Genomic DNA, 22,413 nt, shown 5'->3' with positions numbered 1-22,413 from the left:
TGCTCAGAAAATAAAAATACTCCAGCATATACATCATAAATATACCCAGAATTTAAATATTGCCAAAACCCTTTTCCTTAATGAGGTGCATTTAACCTTCAATTAAGCAAACAAGGTGCATTTAACCTTCAATTAAGCAAACATTTCAAACTAGCAAAAATTTTTTCTATAAAAAACAGCTATTATTTCATTAAAAATTAAAGCAATCTGACACCCTTTACGAAATCAGTGTGTCCAGGGATAAATTTTTCCAACAAAATAAATCAGTGCATTTGGCAACAAAATTTTCCAATGAAATTCACAGTACAAGTGACTTTTGTTTCAGTGTATAGTATCTGCTGAGTAGTAAAACAAAAGACTAACCTGAAAAGTGGACATGCAAGTTACATCAGTGATGACAGTTTGCTAGCTTATTTTATTTCACCCTTGTTTTTTGACAGAATTTCCTTTCATCATTTTATACTTTCAAACTACATTATATTAATAATTATTATAATAATAATGGCAATAGTAAATTTCACTAAAAATTACACCTGCATCAGCCAAGTTTCATTTGTTGTACAGTTTCTCTTCGATAATTCTTTTTCTGTAAGAGAAAGTTCACATAATTCTCCAATATTCATTTCATCAAAGAGAATGTTATCATTTCACTAATATCAATATGCAGTTAATATTAAAGACAATGGAAAACAGGGCTTATGTCTGCTCAAGTTTCATTTCAGTTCAACACAGCATAGTCTCAAGCAAAAAAAAAAAAAAAAAAAAAAAAAAGCCAGAGACGTACTAAATTATGAAGAGGGAGGGGCAGGTGGGAAAGTTCTTGTAAAGGCTATGGGGATGCCATTCTGGCATTTACCCTTGATTGGCTGGTGCCTCTCCAACATAAACCAGGTAAATGACTACAACTGTCCTTTGAAGTAATCTCGATAACAGGTCAGTGGTTCAGAGTAACTAACAAGCATAGTTCCTCAGGGTACCTCAAACAGGCAGTTTTGTGTGAGAAAGGCAACAAACAATCAATGATAAGTGCCAAAACAGCATCCCTAATACCTCAACTAACAGAGGCAGCTTCATAATTTAGTACCTCTCCATCTTTTGTTGAGCCCATGCTGTGCTGGAGTGCAGAAAAAGTTAATAACCATATTTTACATTTCTTGTTCTTTTATGAGTAACTTCATACTTATTTCAGTAAAATGATAACATTCCTGAGTATCCATAACCCCCTTTGATGAAATGAATATTGGACAATCAATACATGGCCTTTCCCTAACAGGTAAAGGAATTTTCAGAAAAACAGAGAAACTACAGTAAATTCAACTCATCTGATGTGCCAATATACCTTTCAGTTTGATTAGTTAGTTATAAATGATTTGTTTAACCAGACCTCTGAACTCTTTTAGGGTTCATCTAGCCACGGTGTAATGCCAGCCCATACGTGTTTTGAGTGTAGGCTTAAGGAAAAACAAAACATTACAGGAAAACGATAGTTAAAGCGTTGCATGACAAAGTGAGCTATCAGTACCTGCAGAGAGAATTTAATACCTCAAAGATGGTAACTAAAGCAAAAATGAATATTTTAGGAAAAATTTATATCTTATAATTCACATGGGATAACTAGGTTTTGAAATAAACTAAGAACAGATGGTTAAAAATGTCCATTGTCAACTAAAACACTATATTATCAGAGAGTTTGTATTACCAAATGGCATGGATTTTAAGCACAAAATTCCATTTTGGGTGGTGAGAATGTTGTATCCCTTTGTCTTGCAAATTTCCTGTAATTCAAGTTTTGCTTTTTTCCCAGGTAAACTAACTTACAGATATTTTAAATTCCTTTCAATTCATAACAGAAACAATCCAGGCCCTCCAACTCTTTACAAAGAAAAGGAGGTAAACATAAGAATAAATTATCACAGTTAGTCATATGTTAAGTGACAATGACTATGACAACAAAGGAGAATGAAAGGTAATGGCTACAATAAGAGTCTGATGATCTGACGACAACATGCAGTCCCTTTTCTCGATGTGCCAACTTAATTTTGTGCTTTTACGTTATACCAATGACTCACGAACCAGGACGAATGCTTTCATTCGCACAATATAACCACTGGCAATCAGGTTTGATTTTAAAATGAAAAAAAAATCACACTTACCCATGGAATTAAAATCCATTAATGCAAAATAAATCTCAAACATATGTTAAATATATTTGAAAGCAAGAACACTGTACTACACACAATGTCGTAATTAATAACTGAGAACTGAAACGTACGTACTATACAGTACTTCATCACCTCTCACACCAAAATCAAACTGGAAGGATATAAGATATAAGCAATGACTCAACAAGCATACATGAAGGTGGAAAGGGCAATGTAGATAAAAAAGAAAAGAAGTATAGGTCCAACTCCAGCCAAAAGCAGCCCATTTAACACAGATATCAACAAAAGAATGATGAGCTGTAAAAAGCAAGACATGGCTCCCCAACTTCTCTGAGATAACTCACCCTCAGTAACCCCCACCATAATTTTTTCATGTTTTGAACAGTCAACTTTATCTTCTCTGCTTTCTGCAAATAAACACTACGGCAATGTACCTGTATAAAAAATCATGAAGTCAAGAAGTGTTAATCAGGATAAAATCAATGTACAGTATTTTTGTGTACAGTTACATTACTCAATGTGATAGTCTACTGCTTCCATATTTGCACACAATTTCCATAAGAAATTAAATTATGGGACAACAGGAAAATACTGTAATACAAATTCCTCTCACTGATCATTTTACAACATGAAAAAGTCTTACATATTTGTTTCTAGCTAGTCCACTACAGTACCACATATTCCTCCACAGATTACACAAAATCTGACAAACAATTTCTAAAGGCAGAAAGCTTTGCTTTCATTTCTAATACTTTGGTAAATTAATTTATAAATTAGGTACAGTACTGTACAGCAAAATCTGAAAACTGTAGAAATCATTGGTGTCAAAGGGAAGGCCCACAATGGATATCACAGACCACATCAATTCCCTACGCAACTGACATTCTACATATGACTCAAAATAGTCCTGCAAACATGAAGCAGACATAATGAAAAGCTAAGAGTGTCACAAATTTTACATCTGATGAGTTTAACATTTGTGCATTCTGCAAGTGGATGAAGCAACAGTATATTGATACTTAGCAACTTGAATATGTAAATCTAGGCTGAAAATATGAAAATAAAGCAATAGAAAAATTTTGCATCACTTCCATAAAAAAAATAAAGGAAAAGCTAATTGATAACATCTTAGTTTAAAAGTAGGGTTGCCTGTACACTGAAAAAAATAGCATTATGATTACAAAGGTAATTTTTAACTTTATAAATACTGTACTTACAGGGATGATTTCCTTTAGAAGAAGCTTCATGGAATAAAATAAATCACAATGTGCAATCTGACTAGGGGTTTGCAGGTAGTTTAGACCAACAAGTATTTCCTTACACATTTGCAAGCACAGTAACTTGGTTTGTGACCAGATTTATTACCTACAATGTCAGACTGCAGTAGCAAAAGAACAAATAAAGCTGACTAAAAAACACAGATATAGTCACATTACACATACATTTTATTTCAAGAAGTGATTCACCTAAAAAAAAAACATGTTTTTGAGGTAATCACAGCAACTGCTGCAAAGTAAGATATATTCTCATAGTAATGTATATATCTGTACTACATATGATGTAAACATTAGCTGGAAGGCATTTAATAGTGCCTCTGTATGTGACTAGATATCACTATGCCATGAGATTTCTAGGTACCCTGTAGCTCTGGCTAGGCTTATAACAATGGAGTTCAAGTTTAAAATATAAGAAAATTTACAGTAAATTTTCCCATGGGTTTGTGCCATCTATATTTAAATTACAAAATACCTAAACATGGTGACATCTTGAATCAAAATCTCTCATTTAACATGAAGTTAAAAGAATTAACAAAATATCACAAAAACCAGCTGCAATATTGTACACAATTTTATCCCAGTCCCCTAGTGAGCCTCTTTGAATCATTCATTTCTCAAATAACATATGTAACATAAATATTATACTTCCAATTAGCAAAAAAATAAACTAATGTTACAGTTTTAAGTTCTTTACCTAGACCACTTAACAAAGATAATTAACACTAATTTAATGTTTTTGTGCAGACAAAGAGATATACTGCCATATTATTTTCAAGAATGAATGTCCAACAGCCTCGCAAACAATTACTTTGATTAGTAACCACTTTAAATGTTTTTAATTTATCAAAATCAAACCAAGATGTCAAAACTAGCTTATGAGTACTAAAAAACATTATAAACAATTATGAACTCAATCAACACTAGCACCTATCTAACTTCTATAATCCATCCATGACTTCCAAATTCTCTGCTTCTAAGGGATCTTCTAATAATGTTTCTCGGTAAGTTTCTAAAAGCCGAACATTTGGGTCAATGCTGCGAAGAACTCCTAAAATAAAGTTGGCAGATTTGCGTGTTCTTACATTGATGCGGTGATTTTCAGGCTCAAGTTCAACTTGACCTATACCTTTGCGACGCAAACGTTTTAGAAGACGTCGCGTTAGCCTAGAGCTATGAGGCTCAATAGGGAACACCATCTCAAATTGATGTAGCTGAAAATGAAAGTAACAGTTAAACAATTTTAATACAGTACTTCAAAGCAATGGTTTATGACAACTTATGTAATGACGTATGCAAAGAATAATATCAAAATTAGACAGACAACGATAATTTTAAGCAGCCAGTTTGGAAGCACGGTTGACATATGAACAAGGCATAAGCTTTACGCACATTTTGCTAATAAAAATTACTTCTAAATTCCAATAATGCTGAAATAAGGTGAAACAATATAATATAATTTTCATAACAAATCCATCACTTTATGATAGGTTATTTGTGTCACCACAATTTCCAGACATTCCACAGAAGAAAATGTCTTCTCTTCAACCTGTCTGAGTGCGCACCTGGGTTCCAGAGCAGCCCTAGTGGCAAAAAAGTCAGGCTTTGTGTCTTTTAAACCATTGGTAGCAAGAAGTAGTAAGGAGTAGGATGCATTAGAGAAATGGGTTTGTACAATATGAACTTCAAAAATTTCATGACTCATGACCATCATTTGCGATGCTACAAACTCAGACACAGTATTATAAACTCTTAAAATCACCTTTCTTAGCCAGAATAAAATACTGTTCTCCATGGCTTCTCATATCAACCACGCTGGTAAATAAAAAAGTGAGATCCCTCTAAAAAGATTTGAATGGAAGAGTGCCTTGTCTACTACACAAACTGAAGTATACTCTCCACTTCTGTACAACTCCGTGAAGTATGTTTTTTGCCTGGATTAGTCATAACTCAACATGCAAAAAAAGCCAATTGTAAAGGAGCATCACTTAATACCATACAGACATGTTAGCTCAAGAAGCACAACTGATGAGGCAATGTCTCTTAGGCTACTAGGGTCTTTGATGATCCAGTTGCTGATTCAGCAGTCTATGAAAGAAACAACAGACCTTGTCTAACATTGTACTAAGGAGGAAAGGGATTTGGGGGAAAACCCAACAGTTGCACTTTGAAGAAACAGTTGAAGAAATTGGAAAATAAGATTTTTACGAGAGAATATAGATACTTATATTAAAACCAATAGCAGAATGATTCTCCAGTTTGCGAGTCCTATCATCTATTACATGGTTTCAACACAGAATTTACATATCTTATGGTAAAGCCATGTGACTTCAACAAGGCATTTTCTAATTAAGAAGGTAACATTCACAGAATATAATTATTACAGATATTATGATATTATGGATGGGAGGTCAGGTTTTGGTGATTTACGAAAGTAAATGTTTTACTTCAGAATTTTTTATTTGAACTACTAATACTTTTTTTTTTTTGCTTTTAACATTTTCTCATCCCCATTTTGATAATTTTGACTTTTACTGCCTTTTAATGTAATTTTGTTAAAGATCTTAACTAAAACAGGTATGTGACTTTCTCTGTACTATATCAAATGGTTAATGCACATTCCCCAACTTTAGTGTGAATATAAGTTAGTTATGGCTGTTGTCTGGCCTTAGGTGAAATTTTACTAGTTCAATCAAAACTTCCTTCTTACATTTTACATGTTTCTATGAAAAACTCATAACAGATGCTGTTTTCATTACAGATGCTGTTTTGGTCACACTTTTACATTTGTGATTGCATTTGTGTGTTTTGCTGTGGCTTCAATAACTGGTGATGGGGTAATTTCTTCTGGCTGTTTCATTTTTGTGTAATACACAGTAAACCACCCCGTATTCGTGGTCTCACTATTCACAGAAAATTTGCCCACTCGCGGTATTTTTCACTGAGAAATATTCACTAATTACTGTATTTTCATATTTTCATGACTAAATGCATTTTTTGTGATAAAACTATTAAAATACTCAGGTATAAGCATTTTTAGAGTTTTTTTCTGTTTAAACTATTAAAATAGGCAGTTCTAAGTGTTTTTAGAGGGGTTTTAGATATTTGTGGATTTTAGCAATTCATGGGGGGGGAGGGTTGCAGTACGCATCCCGCGCGAATATGGGAGGTTTATAATATATACCTTTTTCTTTTATGGTTAGGGTTTTAGTAGTCATTTCTCTGTGGTGTTAATCAACTTTATCTTTGACGAGAGAAAATTGAATTTTCTTGTATGTTGGTATGGGGCTTACTGTTGCATGGCATTCAAGGGCTGATGGACTGATTTCTGTTTTTTTTTTGTCAAACTTTGACTGTTTTTTTATGAGGAGTTGCATCTTTTAATAGTCATTCATTTTCTTTTACATCTTACAGTTGTGAATTGCTATTGTGGTTGTTTACTTCGAGTTCTTTAATGATGTTTTGGTTGTTTTCTTGTTTTGACCATAAACTTATTTTCTGTGGAAAAATAGTAAAGGCAGTAGATGAACAACATTTTACCTGACTGAAGCAGCATCAAACAAAATTGCATGCTTCACCATCAGTGTATGAATCTCCTATACACATACATGCTTTCACTGCCAAAAACAGCTCTGATTTAAGAATCAACTATTCAGGGTCTGGACACCAAGCTTTTTCTGCACATTCAGCAAGGATCTTTCCAGCAACATTAATTTACCCTGCAATTATAACTTACTGGAATCATTTTTAAGTATTCCATTAAAACATGGAACATAAAAGGATATTGTACACAAAAGAGACATAATGTATATAATGATGCACAGACAAGATAAAATGTAAGAAGTGATGCATATAAGCAACAGATGATACTTTTTAATCCTCTAACTCTAGAATATATATAAAAGCTTAAGACCAAAATTCCTCCATAAGACTTTTAATCCAAGATTAATGACATAAGTATAAAAAATATATCATAAAGAACACATCATCACCTTAAGATTGACATTTAAGTGTTCAAATTTAGATATACAATGTTCAACTTGACATTTGTGATTTGGACCAAAATGACTACCAAAATGTTGTGGTACATGCAAAATACTTGATACAAAAATGAGTAATATCCCAAAAATAACTTGCCAATAAAAGAAACTGCTGTACAACACTATTTCATTAAGTAATAATTTGTCTTAACAATTAGTGTTGACAAGCAATACCTTTTGTGCCCTAAGCATAGGCTGCCAATACCAAATAGTGTACAAACAAGGCAGACAATTATCTCTGATTTTCACTGTTTACTACCTATCATGCAACTTCAACTTTCAAGAACCCCTTTTTGGCACTTAACTCCAGAAAATAAAACATACCTTACACGGAGATGAATGCATTTGCACTTCATAACAAGGTTGACTTTGGGCTTGAATACTGTGACTCTGGTCATCTGCTTCTGTAGGCGTGCTAGCATTAGTGGGGGCTTCTGCACCATTTTCACACCATTCCTGGTTAACTAGTCCACTCTCAGCTAGAACCTATGGAATTTTTTTAATCTCATCAGATGTAAAAAAACTTACTTGAAATTTGTCTAACCAAAATAAACATATTCACTAAGGAAAATTTCAAATCATAAAATGCTGATCAAAATTAAAGTTCTATCAACTCTGATATAAACAACAAAATTCTAATAGATTTTTTATGAATATACAAACTTTTAGTAATCTTAAGGAAAATTGGTATTTTCATAAATCCACCATCACATACCCTACAATGGCAAAAGTTAAGTATACCTTAGTTTTACCAGACCACTGAGCTGATTAACAGCTCTCCTAGGGCTGGCCCGAAGGATTAGACTTATTTTACATGGCTAAGAACCAACTGGTTACTTAGCGACGGGACCTACAACTTATTGTGGAATCCGAACCACATTATAGCGAGAAATGAATTTCTATCACCAGAAATAAATTCCTCTAACTCTTCATCAGCCAGCCGGAGACTCGAACTCGGGCCTAGCAAGTGCTAATCCACAGCTCTACCGACTCCCCTACAATGGCAGTCTTTGAAAGTTCCCTTAAACATATTTTGCCATAAGAAAAACTTATTTTTGGTAGCCACTGTGAATCCTCAAAGGCGCTGCCCTTATGGTCCTGCCAGGAGCTCCATAAGACAGATCAAGCAATATCAAAGAATTCTCTCATAGTTGGTCTTGGCCAGATTAAAGCCCACTGACACAGTGACAGAATATAAATGGACTCAAGCAGGAGGACTCTCTCCCCTGCCCACAGCAATCACCTCAGTCTTTCCATTCACCCTTTTCACATAGATATGGCAACAGTGCATGAGTTGACCATGTGCGCCACTACTCGCCACTTCTGTGAAAGAAATCACCCACTAAAGATTTCTATGGCTTTTCGGCAGGGAAACCCGTTGGATTAGAAGATTCACAGCAGCTACCAAAAACAGATTTTCCTATGTAAAAACCTGGTTTTTTATATGGAGCTACTGTTTATCCTCAAGAACATAAAAAAAAAAAAAATTACCTAGCTCCCTAATTAAGGGAATCCCAACAACCCACATGAAAAACCTGTTCACAGTAAAGTCACAGGAGTGATTACCAACCTTTCTTTTATTCAGGACTTTCATTCAGGATTAATAACGAAGAAGGATGGGAATATATCTATATATGTTGTTACATGTGTGGCTCTATGGTGACAACTGAATATGTCAGAGTAAGGTACAAGATAACTGGTCCAACCCAACAACCAGATGAAGGGATTATAAAAAATTACCATCTGGGAAGGCAGCTATGACATCTAGGTACCTGAAGAGACCTGACCTGGCATAATTTTTTATCAGTAATATCGAGTTCCTGCAGTGTAATAATGGAGTTCCTCTTTCATGGGTCCTCATTCTTGGCCAGGAATGATGAATTAATGGACAACAGCAAAAGACAGCTAGTGGTGTGGGTAATGAAGCATTATGTCCATCTAAGGGAGTAAATTTTGCTGATCCTGGGTCCTGACAACAAGGCAGTCAAAAACCCACTTTCTGGAGCATGCATGTGACTATATTGGGACCACTGAACTGGGAGATAACTGAAGCCAAAGAGCCTTAATCAAAGACAAGAGAGCAGGGCTATGCAGTTAAGTATACCTTAGTTTTACCAGACCACTGTCAAGATCAAAGGGTGGAGCTAAAGACTTCAGTATTGGAGTCTAAGCTAAAGACTTCAGTATTGGAGTCTATGCCAAGTCCATAGAGCACGGGCTCTGACAACACAGCCTTGTACATTACCACTGCGGCAGTGGCAAGGTGCATGTCCTCAAACAGGTAGATAAAAAAATTTTTAAACTCTGAATCATAATTTCAACCCAGCTCTGTGTGTGGAGGTAATCCAGCATACGTGACACATGGATTGGTATATAGATGTAACTACCGACGTTATACATATAATTTTCATGGTACACTGGATTCAGAAAATCCACACATGAAGGAGACAGCTCGGTAAGTGAGATTAAGAGAGAGGCATGGACAACTTTTCCTCTTACTGTCTGGGAAAGAACAGCAGATGACAATGAAATTATACTCTTACCTATTTTTCAGTGGAACAAACCAATGGTTGTTGGGGCAATTTGGGGCCCCATGGTAGGCAGTTGCATTGAAGACTAACAGTGTGTTCAACTCCTTCAAAAATCTAGGACAATGGAGGGAGTAAGCAGACTGCCCTCTGTTTGCTCTTGTCCTGTAGGAATGTGTCTCTTGCTATTGTCTGAATTTCCAGGTTTGGAGATGCATCCACTACATACATTGGGAGTCAATGGTTCTCTTGTATAGCCAACAGGTCCACTTCCAGATGTGGAAGCAGGGTGGCAATTACTTGGCAGAAGAGCGTCCAACATCAACTTGGTTGAAGACGCAGTCTACTTCAACAAGGAGTCTGTTATCACATGGAGCAATACTATGAGGTGGATTGACAACAGGTGTCACTCCCTTACCAAAGCCACCTGTATGACAGACAGTATTATTGTACTGAAATTAGCTGTGCTTCCTGATACTTGTCATATGTGCCACGTTGTACAGGATGATCAAGATGTGGGTCCTCTTCAAAAGCTTTAATTTCCTGTGAGAATGGAAGGCAGCCATCAACTCCAGAAAATTGCTGTGACATTTTAGAACAGATGACCATCTTCTAGCTACCTGACAATCCTCCCAGTGGCCTCTCCAATCTGTCAAGGATGCATACATGTGTTCAACTACCTGCATGGCAGGGGGAGTTTGGAGATAGCACCTTCCAGGTCCACAGCTGGAGTATCTCAAGTTATGTTTTGAGGATGAGTTTCATCACAACCCTGAAACATCTTCCAACTTGCATACAAACCTAGTATTTTGAGTGAATCATATGTTAAATACTGCAACAATGAAGGCTTTATACAACTCCATATAAGAAACATGTCACTGCACCTAGAGTAAGTAAAAAAATTTATTTGGGTTTCAGGTATCCTGAAATACTGACCTCTTTGTTCTAAAGGCAAAGTTCCATGTGGAAACGAGCCAGTCTGTCGTGTCTTCCATTTGTCGGGGCAATTGGATGATTTCCTTAGAATGCAGGACGTGGTAGTGCTCTTTTGTTTTGGTGCAAGTAAGTGCCCCGCCCACTTCCAGGGCAGTATAGGTACAACATAACTGAAGAGCTCAGTTCATTTATGCTCTATGTCCATGTGCTGGGAGGCAAGACAGGCTCCGATCATGTGTAATTACTTGGTAAGTATATATAAAACCTTATTTTATTATAAAAATGTCATTTTAATATATGTAACTTACCAAATGATTACATAGGTGGGAAGCATGGACACGTACTACTCAAAAAACAATTACATATGGAAATGCATTTCAAATACAGTGGTAAAGCTTGTTGTAACCTTACCTGGGGAGAAGGCGAGAGCAGAAAGATACTACCTCTTGGTTGTTGCTCATCTCGACCCGCAGAGACATGACTGGTAATGTCAGGAATTGCCCCTACTTCAGTGGGAGCTTTGTGGTCAGGAAGTACTCCTATGACTTGACAAAGCTAAATTAAACAATTGCCCTTGCCCTGGGCATGAAAATACACCAACCAAAAAAATACCATAAAAAAACTGTTACCTGAACACCAATTAAAAAACACTACCCATCCATTAAAAACAAAGATCAGAGGGTACACCAGGTACCAAGCACCCCCAGGCTTCCCAAATAACTCAACAACCTTAAACAAGGCAAGGAGATTCACATCTACATCTTGCAATAGCATTTGCAAGCTCTCTTGAAAACCCTTTCGCTCTGACAAGCTTCCTAGAAGTCTGAAGCCTGTCAGAGCAAGAGTGGACAAACCTTGATGAAACAGATTGAAATGAGGTTGTCTGAGCAGATCTTTCTTCTCTGGAAGGAGCCCTGGAAAGTCCCACAGAAGCTCTAGAGCAGTGGTTCCCAAACTATCTTACCAGACGCCCCCTTTTTGCTTCCAGTAGACCCATACGCCCCCACTCCTCTCTTTTTTTTATATGAAATGATTCTTACATTTATTTCTTAGCACTGTACAGGAAAACAGATTTCTGTTTGTATTACATTTTAATAATGAAAGCCACTCAAACAATAGTACATTCCAGTAACTAAAAATGAAACATTTGGTTCAAAGTGAGCGAAAAAAACTTTGAACATTAGCAAATTGGCAAAATTGAGTTGCAATTTTAAGAATAGATAATTTGAAAACATGGCATATAATATTTGGAAATACTTATGAGACTAAGGCACAATTTCTGGTCAAATTTAGTGAGATGGATGCTGCTGCTTCTTCCTCACAAGATCAGAAATTCTAGGATTGAAGGATGACAGCGCACAACGCAAGTCATTTCCTACATCAAGTTGGTTGCGCTGTTTTGTTTTCAGAACAACAAGAGCTGAAAATCCTGCTTCACAAAGATAAGTAGAAGAAAAGGGAAGAATCACACGAAGTGCTTCTTCACCTACTTTTGGGTACATGGGGAGATATTTCACCCAAAACTCTTCTAACTTCACTGTTTCAAAGTCCCTTTTCGCGCTCGAGTCACATTTCAAATCGATGGCTTCCTCTTGCAGTGATTCCAGTAGCAACTGGATGACTTCACGCCCCCCTTGTATCGTCCTCACGCCCCCCTAGTGGGGCGCGCCCCCCAGTTTGGGAACCACTGCTCTAGAGGGTCCGGAAACCATTCCTTTTGAGGCCAAAAGGGGGCCACCAGAATCACAGACGTGTGATGGGAAGTTCTGAACTTGTTTATGACTTCCCTCACTAAACTGAATGGGGGAAAGGCGTAAACTTTCAAGTCTGACCAATCCTGGAGCATCGCATCTGTTGCCCATGCTAAAGGGTCCCATGCTGGAAAACAATTCCCCACCGTTTCCACAGGTCGGTGCACATCTGTGGATTCAGCGACCACTCCGTGGGTAGCACCTGTTTGCAACGGCTCAACTCTTCCGCTAATACGTTCAACTTGCCCTGAACAAAGAGGGTGAGAATCTGAGTGCGTGCTTCCCTGGTTCCAAATATGTGCTAGAGCAGTTGTGTCAGCCAAATGCACTGATACCACTGCGTCACGAGTTACTAAACTGAAATGTTGAAGCGCCAGATGAATCGCCTTCAGCTCTTTCAGGTTTATGTGTAAGCTTCCTCTCTTGTAGAGACCATGTTCCTACTACTTCCAAGTGTCCTAGAACTGCTCCCCAACCCAGATCCGATGCGTCGGAGAACAATGTTAGGCTCAGGTTCAGTTGAAGCTGAGGCTTTCTTATAAGAAACCTCCCTAATGGTACGAACATCTTGATGGAGGAGATGGTTCCTAGAAGACTCATCCAAACACTGGTAGAGCAGGACTGCAGACTCAGAGAGTGATGGATTTTCTGGGTCCATGACTGCACTTTCTTGTCTGACAGAAAAACCCGAAATATCGGAGTCTATCCTCATCCCCAAATAGACTACTGAATGAGAAGGGACCACTTGGGATTTCTCTTGATTGATTAAAATGCCCAAATTCTGGGCTAACTACAGAGTTTTGAGAAGGTCCCCTGTACATTTCCTCTGGGATGATGATCGTATGAGCCAGTCGTCCAGATATAGGCATACTTTCACGCCCATTAGGTGAAGTCATTGTGCTAGAGGGGTGAGTACTTTGGGGAAGGCTTGAGGGGCTGTGGAAAACCCGAAGCACAGAGCCCGAAAATGGAAAACCCTGTCCTGGAAAACAAACCTCAGGAATTTCCTGGAATCCCAGTGTATTGGGATATGAAAGTAAGCGTCTCTCATGTGGATGGAAACCATCCAGTCCCCTTGACGAATTGCAGCGAGAACTGAGTTGCTCGTCTGCATCTTGAACTTTGTGGTTTGGACAGAGTTCAGAGTGCTTACATCCAGGACTAGTCTCCAACACCCTGATGCCTTGGGGACTACGAATAGGCGGTTGTAAAACCCCTCCGATGATAAGTATTCCACCACCTATATTGCTCTTTTCTGTAGCAGAGCTGCAACTTCCTTTGAGAGGGCCAAAAACCTCTCCCAGTCTTCTGAGTACACCCTTAAGGTGTGGGAAGAAGACGTCAAAGGAGGTCTGTCCTTGAGGGGGGAATCGAATATCCTTCTTTTAGTACTTGAAGCACCCATGGTTCCACTGATCTCGCTACCCACCGTTTCCAAAAATGTAGGAATCTGGCACCCACTGGGAGACGGATGAATGGATCCTCACTTGCCAGAAGCAGGTCTTGAGGAGGAGGACTTCGTAATGGGACAGATGGATCTAGGGTTCTGGTGTGGACGAGATTGAGCTCTTCCTCTGCCACCTTGAAAGGGCTATGGCTGAAGGGGAGAGAATGATCTAGGATTAAAAGACACAGAAGGAGCACGGCTTGAATCCTTCGGTCGTTTGGCTGACTGTGCTAGCAGATCATGTATGGCTTTCTTCTGAAGCTCTTTAGCCACTTGTTCCACTGTAGCTCAAGGGAAAAGGCTACTCTTATCCAACAGAGCACAAAGAAGAAAAAATCTCTGAGAAGGTGTAATTCCTTTGGTGGTGAAGGAGCACTACAACTCGTTTCTTTAACATGCCTGTAGAAACAAGGGCAGCTAATTCTTGTGCCCCTTCTCTAATAGCCTCATCGGCACAAGAAAGAAACCCGAGCCAATCTGCTATGAAATTGTCCTGCAACAAAGAGCAATCCTCGATCTTCTTCTTCAAGGTACCCACCGTCCAGTTGAGGAAACTGAAGATTTTAAAGACCTTGTATGTGTCCTTTACTAAGCGGTCGAGTTCTGAAGTAGAAAACATGATCTTCGCCGAGTTGAAACCAATCTACATGCAGGATCAATTAAGCAGGAAAAGTTCCCTTTTGAGGAGGCAGAAGCTACCAAGGATGGCGTTTCTCCAGTCGCATAAAAAACATACTTCCTCTTAGACAGGCGTGAAGGAGGAGAACAAAATACAGCCTTGCCTAATTCCCTCTTCTCAGCCAACCAAGCGTCAATCCCTGTTAACCTTCTTGGAAGAAATTAAGAGAGCCATCTTCATGAGTTTAGAAGATCCTGCTGGTTGCTGCAACATGAAGGAAGACCCAGGAGAAGAAGGTGCCACAGCGGAAAAGTACGATGGAAAGCAGAACAGAAAATAATTTAAAAGGGATGCATAAGATGATGAAGGCTGCTCCTGCTTAGGTTCCTCTTCTGCTGAAGAAATAGCAGAAAGCGCCAAGTCCTGTTGCATTTCCTCTGGTTTCTGATGAGAAGACGAAGGTTTCTTCAGAAGCTCCAGGATATTGTCCAATCGCTGATGAATCAGAAGCAGTGAAGAATCTTGAGTCGGCGGACTAAGGACACCTTCGGGTGCTCAGGGGCAGGAGAAGAATGCAGTCTTCGAAACTTGTTTAGCAGAAGGAGCCAAAACAGGCTGACCCACCATTATAGGGACGTCTGAATCAGAAGAAGCTTCAGCCACATAATCCAACACTGCACGAGAGCTAAAAGCCACTGGGAGATCGGGAGTCACTGAACATTCTGATCCAACTGCATGTTTAGGAACCACTGGGAGCTCTGATCCCATGGGAGAAGTTGATCCCTTTGTACGCCTGTGAGCCACTTGGCGCTTGGGAATATGGGTGCTTGCAAGCCACTGGGAGCTCAGTATCCAACAGGATCTCTCTATTGTCCCAATAGCTACACGAAGGCTCTTGGTCCTTTTGGTGCTTACGAGGAATTGAGGGGTTCTCATCCTTCAATACATGTCTCTTCAAAGCCCTGGAGGAATCATGAAAACACCAACTGCATCCTTTGGGCTCTGAGTCAGAACCACTGGAGGATAAGGTGTGATGCACTGGTACACCTTTCCAGCAATTAGCTACCGAGACCTGGGAAATAGCAACAGGTTCAGTTGAGGGAGCAACTACTCGTGGGTAAACCCCACTGACCTCCCTTGGACTTACGGTTTGCCTTCTTCCAAGCGCAGGGGAGTTTGGCAGGGACCTCCATCTAGGAGCATTGGTGGGACAAGTAGCCAACCCATCCACTGACACAACACTAGCACTAACACTAGCACAGGGATCATCACTCGCCTTATCTAAAAATACTCTTACCAAAGCTCCTATTTGAGTGACCTTGTTTACTAACTCGTCAAATTTCTTGTCTATCCGAGCTTCGAGACTGGCAAATGGCACTATATTCAGATGGAAGGGGTCGTAAGGAGTGCGAGAGAAATAGGAATGGGCAAGCGAGTAGTCACAGGTGTCAAAAGGACCGGTTTAGGAGTAGAGGGCACTGAAGCTCTAGCCTCCACTCTAGCAGCCGCCTTTCCATGCCTAGCCTTCTCTAACTTATCTAAATGGGCAGTCAAAATTCTCCACTTAATTTCATCCCAGTCTCTACATTCTTCGCAAATCAAGTCAGGAGAACAAACTTGTCCTTGGCAATGAAAACATACTGAATGAGCATTATATTTGGAAGAAGTCAACCTAGTATTACAGCCCTTCTACAATACTGGTTACAAGACACACTCGAGTCAGACATATTGTCAAAAAATCCAGAAAAGCTAAGCTAAGCTTATCTAAGCTAAGAAAATATAGGGCAGACCAAAGTAAAGAATATTTCACCAAATCCTTCAAAAACAATCAAAACCATTCGGTGAATACTCCTGAACTTCAAAACAAAGTTGCTGAACAACCGATGTATGGTCATTGAGCAGCAGAAACGAACTGAGCTTTTCAGCTATGTTGTACCTGTGCTTCCCCGGAAGTGGGCAAGGCACTTATCTGCGCCAAAACAAAAGAACACTACCGCAAATTTCAAATCTAAAGCTGCCGTTAAAGTAGAAACCAATAGCTATGCAATTACTTGGTAAGCTACATATATAAAACTTATAGCTATGTAATTACTTGGTAAGTTCCTTCTATAAAAACAGAAATTTGTTATCTACTGAAACCAATGAAAGTGGGTGCAAGTAAATATAGCTCATCTGGTAGTTACAACACTTAAAAAAGGGCAGCTAAGTTCTTTAAATGATTCCATCACTAAAACTAGTTAGGAAATTAATTTAGATTGCAATGGTTTGTATTTTTGTACAGGTACAAATTCTTAGGCTGGTGTACTAACCTGTTGGATGTTGTGCAGGGTATTTTCATGCGCCTGAGAAAACAACTGTTCACGTCTTGAATGGAAATCTTCACTGTGCACTGATTCATCTCGTTGTGCTTCCCCGACATTACGCTGGAAGACATGATAAACTTTCCTCCCATCTGGACGTGGTGTGGCATCACTGAACAACACAACCTCAGGACTCAGCATGATGACACCATCATACTGTGGTTCTATAGACACTGCTTCATCTTGCAGAGGAAGCATGTCAGATGCTGGTAGCATTGTAATCCTTGTTTAATGTCACCACATTCCTCCCATTACCTTGGTTGAGAAAAAGCACATCAAAAGACTACAACACTGAACATTATAATCTATTTGACTTTCATGGTTCACATACTTCATCACTGAAAAACATATGGCATTAAATATTACCAGGAAATGGAAAACTGAGCTCAATATATAAAATACATCTGATAAATTATCACTTAAAACAAGGTCATCACATGAATTGTACTAAAAAAACAAACTTTAGCATCCAACCAATTTATTGTCAGGTTTCCAGACACATAAGTTATTCAGTTAGTAAAAGACATTCTTTGGGCTGTCATATTTACATCATCCAAGATTAAATATACTGACAGCTGATAACAATAATATCTAATGTTATGCACAACAGACAAATACACATTTTTCTTTCTAAAAATCAAAGTAAGAGTATTCTTTGATATAAACCCATTAGTTATGATGCCATTTCACACACCACAAAATTTTTTCTAGACAATCCAGATAAAAATTCTCTGAAAAAAGACAAAAAGCACCAGTTTGGAAAGTGAGCAGTGTATGTATACTGTCATGTCTAGCATATCACAGCTATTAACCCAGTTTATCCATGCCATAAGCCTCTGACAACAGGAAAGTGGGGCAGGGAGAAGGGCATTTACGATAAGTTTGTACAGTACAGGCAGTTCCTGGTTAACGGCGGGCTCGGTTAATGGCGATCGTTTTATGGCACTTGTCTAGTGACGAATTTTCGCTTATCGGTGCCGATAATTGGGTACTGGCGCTGATACATACCTAACAGAGGCGTCGATAACCGAAAATCGGCACTTTTCGGCGCCAATAAGTCCCAAAATTTGCCGAAAAAGCATGAAAATCACAGATTTTTGGTTAGCAGCAGTTTTCAGTTATCATCACACCCTCAGAACAGAACCCCCGCTGATAACCGGGGACTGCCTGTACTGGAAATTAGCTTTACATTTTAAATTACATTTCTTTGAAAGCAAACCCACAACTTACAGAGCCAAATCATGAGGGGATTCTAGTTATCAAATCCTCACACTGCTAAACCTTGATACACAGACCTAACTGGTGCAAGGAATATGAGGTACAAACCATATTTACAGTACACCCTTTTGCAGAGCTAAAAGTGTCAACCAGATAAAGATACCAGATCTGTGTCTTGCTTAACTCTGTGGGTGTATGCCATACTTCATTTTTGGAGAACAATTCACATGGTTAAATAACTCATCTCATATCCATAATGTAGGACAAAATAATTCTGGAAGCCACAATTTAGAATGGGGAGGGGATATATAAATTTTGGTGATTGTTACTATTAATGCACATGAACTAGGCCTATGCATGTTTTGGATTACAGTAATTAAATTTTGGTGATTGCTACTTTTAATGCATATGAACTAGGCCTATGTATTTTTTGGATTATTTAATGAGTTTTGCATTTCCTATGAGCCTGGATAGTTTGCAGAATGACGGGACCACTTGTTTCGAAAAAGTGTCAAAATTGAAGGAAACGTACCACTTTTTTTTTTCGTAGACAGGAATTATGGTAATGATGATTTTACCGAATTGGTAGAACTAAGTAGTAGCTGCGCGGCGGTGATTTCCTTCTAACTTAACTTTTTCTACAGATTTTTGGTTGCTGATTATGGATTTACCTTCAATTTTTTTCGCATGATTGTAATTAACCTGTAATTAATCACAGAACTTCATCCAACAAGCTAGGGGACCCGATGGGAAAGCGGGGTTATGGGTCGGGTATACCACCAGGATAGGTGATTTGCTCCCTCCATCCAACAAGCGGGGTAATGGGTGGGGTATACCTCCAGGACAGGGTGATTTGCTCCCCCGCTTGTTACTAACCTACAATTTAGGGGACCCCTAGGGAAAGTGGGGTTATGGGTGGGGTAGACCACGGGGCGTGAGAAGGTGACCAAACTTTACTGTATACGGCATTACAGAGATGAAAAACCCTTACACAAACACAGGAGGAACAAGATGACAAAGGTAGCCATTACAAAGGCAAAAACTTTCACTACTACTGCTATTTCAAATGCTGCCAAGCATGCATAGTCTTATAGGGGAGCTTTTTGTATACATGCTGACTCCTTACTGAGGAAAAAGGGGGGGCTGGGGGGATAATGTTCATTTCCAGTCCTAAAGTTTCAATTTTGTGAAATGCACTTAGGGACATTTGATTCCCCAGGGGTAGTACTGAACACTGCGAAATACATTTGAACCCCCCTAGGGCTAGTACTGAACAAGGCAAAATACATTTGAACCCCCAGGGGCTAGTACTAAACACAGCGAAGGGGGTTTCAGGAGGAATTGAGAAGTTTCTCCTGCCGTTGGAGGGGTGTGGGGGGTTATTCATATGTGATCCTCACAGGTTAGACCACCGTCTTTCCAACTATTGCACCCGCCTGTTTGCGTTGGAACGGTTCGTAAGCATTTCATTTCAGTGCACCGGCTGATTCCTTGCCTTATGCTCCTTTGAACCTGTAACTCGCCACCCTTTGGCCGTTACCTGCGAAAACTCTTACATCAACTGCCAGGAAATTAACGTACATTGTTACGGCAATTACGAGATGTTAATTCAGCTGCATCAAGATCACGGCCTTTAAAAAAAAAAAAAAAAAAAAATTTTAGCCGCTGGTGCAGTAGTGAGTGCAGGCTGGTCATTCAGCAAAAAGCATTCTGCTCCATCAGAAACAGTCTTGGAGTCCTTAAGGTAAGTTTACTGGGGCTTGGTTTCTTAGTGTTTCAAACCGTGTTTTTTCAGATTATTTTATGAGTTCGGAACTCCTGCAGATTGATTAGTGCCTTGGATATTGGTTTTCTCTATACTTTTAGGGCTGTTGGTAAACGAGATGACGTTTTGTTTTTTGCCAGCCTGTTATTCTTCCTAATGCGTTCTACCTACCGCCCGCGGCCTGCCCCCGTTTCCTTGGTGACAGTACGTTTTGCCCCCGTGCAAAAACCCCTGCCTCCCCCCACTGCTGCTTCTCCCCTTCCCCTGCATTTTGGAGGGACATGAGCAACTCTCTCCCTGCCTTCTCCCACATTCCTCCCTTCCCTCAGCCAACTGCTGCCCCATCCCCAACGAATGGCTCCCTGGCGATTCACACTTCAGAGTGCGCTTCCACAATGTAAACATGTCTGCTACGTTTGTGCGTGTTCTCCCCCACCCAAAACCCCGAATTCCCACAGTCCCTCTTTACTGTTGGGTAGAGCTGGAGGGCAAATAACACTTGGCCGATGACTAACAAATGCATCTTCTTTATCAGCAGCCCTGAAAGTATAGAAAAACCAATTTCCATGGTAAAAACAGGCGCGGAGCTAATACTTAGAAATACCACCGAATTCCTGCGATGACCCGTCGTTTTGTAACAGTGCCCGTATTGGTTGGCCTAACTCCCCCCCAAAAAACCCAGGTCCCCTAAAATTGTTGGATATAGGGGGAAGGGATAGCACGAGTGGTCTGCATCAACAATAACCATAAATGGATAGATCTGCATAAGACAAAAGAAAACAAACAGAAAAATACAGCCTGCCAAAGAGGTATCACACGAAGCCTATAACCCACTGCATAAAAACCTAAACTCTTTGAGGAAACAGTGACACCTAAAACCAGGTCCGATGTTTAAATACCCATTCGGCACATGCTATGTATCTCAAATTACGTAGAAACTTTTCAAGCTGCAAACATCTCGAAAGGTGACCTCTTCTTACCATAACCAACAGCTTCCAGTTCCCACTCGAATTATCTTGTACACAACACTTCAGCGGACAACATGAGATACTCGGATGTGGAGAGCGTCTGCAGTGTAAACAAAGTGCCAGACGACAGTGAAGTATCAAATGAGAGTCTGTAATCGTTCTCTCTCTCTCTCTCTCTCTCTCTCTCTCTCTCTCTCTCTCTCTCTCTCTCTCTCTCTCTCTCTCTCTCTCTCTCTCTCTCCGAAAAAAAACTCTCGCCGGAAAGTATCGTGACGCAGAGGAACTCAGTGAAATTCCTTCTTCATTTATGTCTTTCCTGTACTTTATCTTCCTCAAATCTCCACTCATCTCACGCCTCCCTGCTCATTTGTTATCCAGTTAGGTCTATCTTTCAACTCTTATAGTTCCCACAGGAGTCTAGGTGACACTATCACGTACTATCCTCCCAGGAGTTGTGCAAGGACAAGTCCAAGCCATCTAGCCTTCCTTTTGTCGTTTCTCACCTGCATATGGAACTTCTGCAATTTCCACTATGGCATTTCTGACTCCGTATTGCGATCTGGCTCTTAAAAATCTTAGAACTTTATTCTGAAATTAACAAAATCTCTTATAAACTGTATTACACTACCTCATTGCTTCTGCTTTTCTTAGATTTATTTTTTGAGTTCCATCTTTCTGGATAGATGATGCATCCTGTTATACGAGCTTTGCGAAGCTTGTAGTGTTTTACTGATTAAAACAGCACCATTTCCATATTCTGAACCTGTCAACTTGCCATCGTTACCCCGATCTAAGCCTTCTTCATTCATCTCCAACCACTTTTTCACCTTAATCTATTAGAATGGGAAACAACAAAGTGAAATAACATACCCTTGTTGCATCCCACAATAACTGACTGAAATTCACTTTAGAGACTCCAACAACTTGAACCTTACATTTACTTCGTTCATGGATATTTTCAATAAATATTTAAAGGGAATGCCATAACGACACAAGACTTTCTATAACATTGGTATGTGGTTGCTGTCAAATACCTTTTCGTAATCAACAAAAGTCGCCAGAAGAAGATTTTTAAGTTATTTGTACACAATGTCTCAGCGCAAGTATTTGACGAGAGCAACTCCTGCCTTTTCTAAAATCAGTTCATTCTTCTCAATTTTCTTTGTTTAGCCCTATTGCTCGTGACGAAGCATTCTAATTACAGCAAAATCTGACGTTTATTGGCATTTAATTAGTTCTCACCACTGACGTAAGTTTCAAAATATGTTATCTCTCTTTTATTTTCATATGATATCCAGTTACACAATATCAAAGTTAGAATATGCACGCTATATACTCTCTCGCG

The 22,413-nt window shown here is 39.2% G+C and overlaps 1 protein-coding gene across 1 annotated transcript; it reads right to left on the bottom strand.

Moving 5' to 3' along the window:
• Window positions 1–936: 936 nt before the first annotated feature.
• On the bottom strand, window positions 937–21,210 carry LOC136828846 (uncharacterized). Its single transcript, XM_067087120.1, has 4 exons — window positions 21,081–21,210; window positions 17,067–17,372; window positions 7,801–7,962; window positions 937–4,650 (listed from the first exon to the last, which is right to left on the bottom strand). Exons 2-4 carry the CDS (start codon window positions 17,331–17,333, stop codon window positions 4,378–4,380), a joined length of 702 nt encoding a protein of 233 aa, XP_066943221.1. The 5' UTR covers window positions 17,334–17,372; window positions 21,081–21,210; the 3' UTR covers window positions 937–4,377.
• Window positions 21,211–22,413: the final 1,203 nt, after the last annotated feature.

Source organism: Macrobrachium rosenbergii, chromosome 43 (assembly GCF_040412425.1).
Source record: "Macrobrachium rosenbergii isolate ZJJX-2024 chromosome 43, ASM4041242v1, whole genome shotgun sequence".
NCBI classification, from domain to species: Eukaryota; Metazoa; Arthropoda; class Malacostraca; order Decapoda; family Palaemonidae; genus Macrobrachium; species Macrobrachium rosenbergii.
This window is presented reverse-complemented; position numbering and strand designations above follow the sequence as displayed.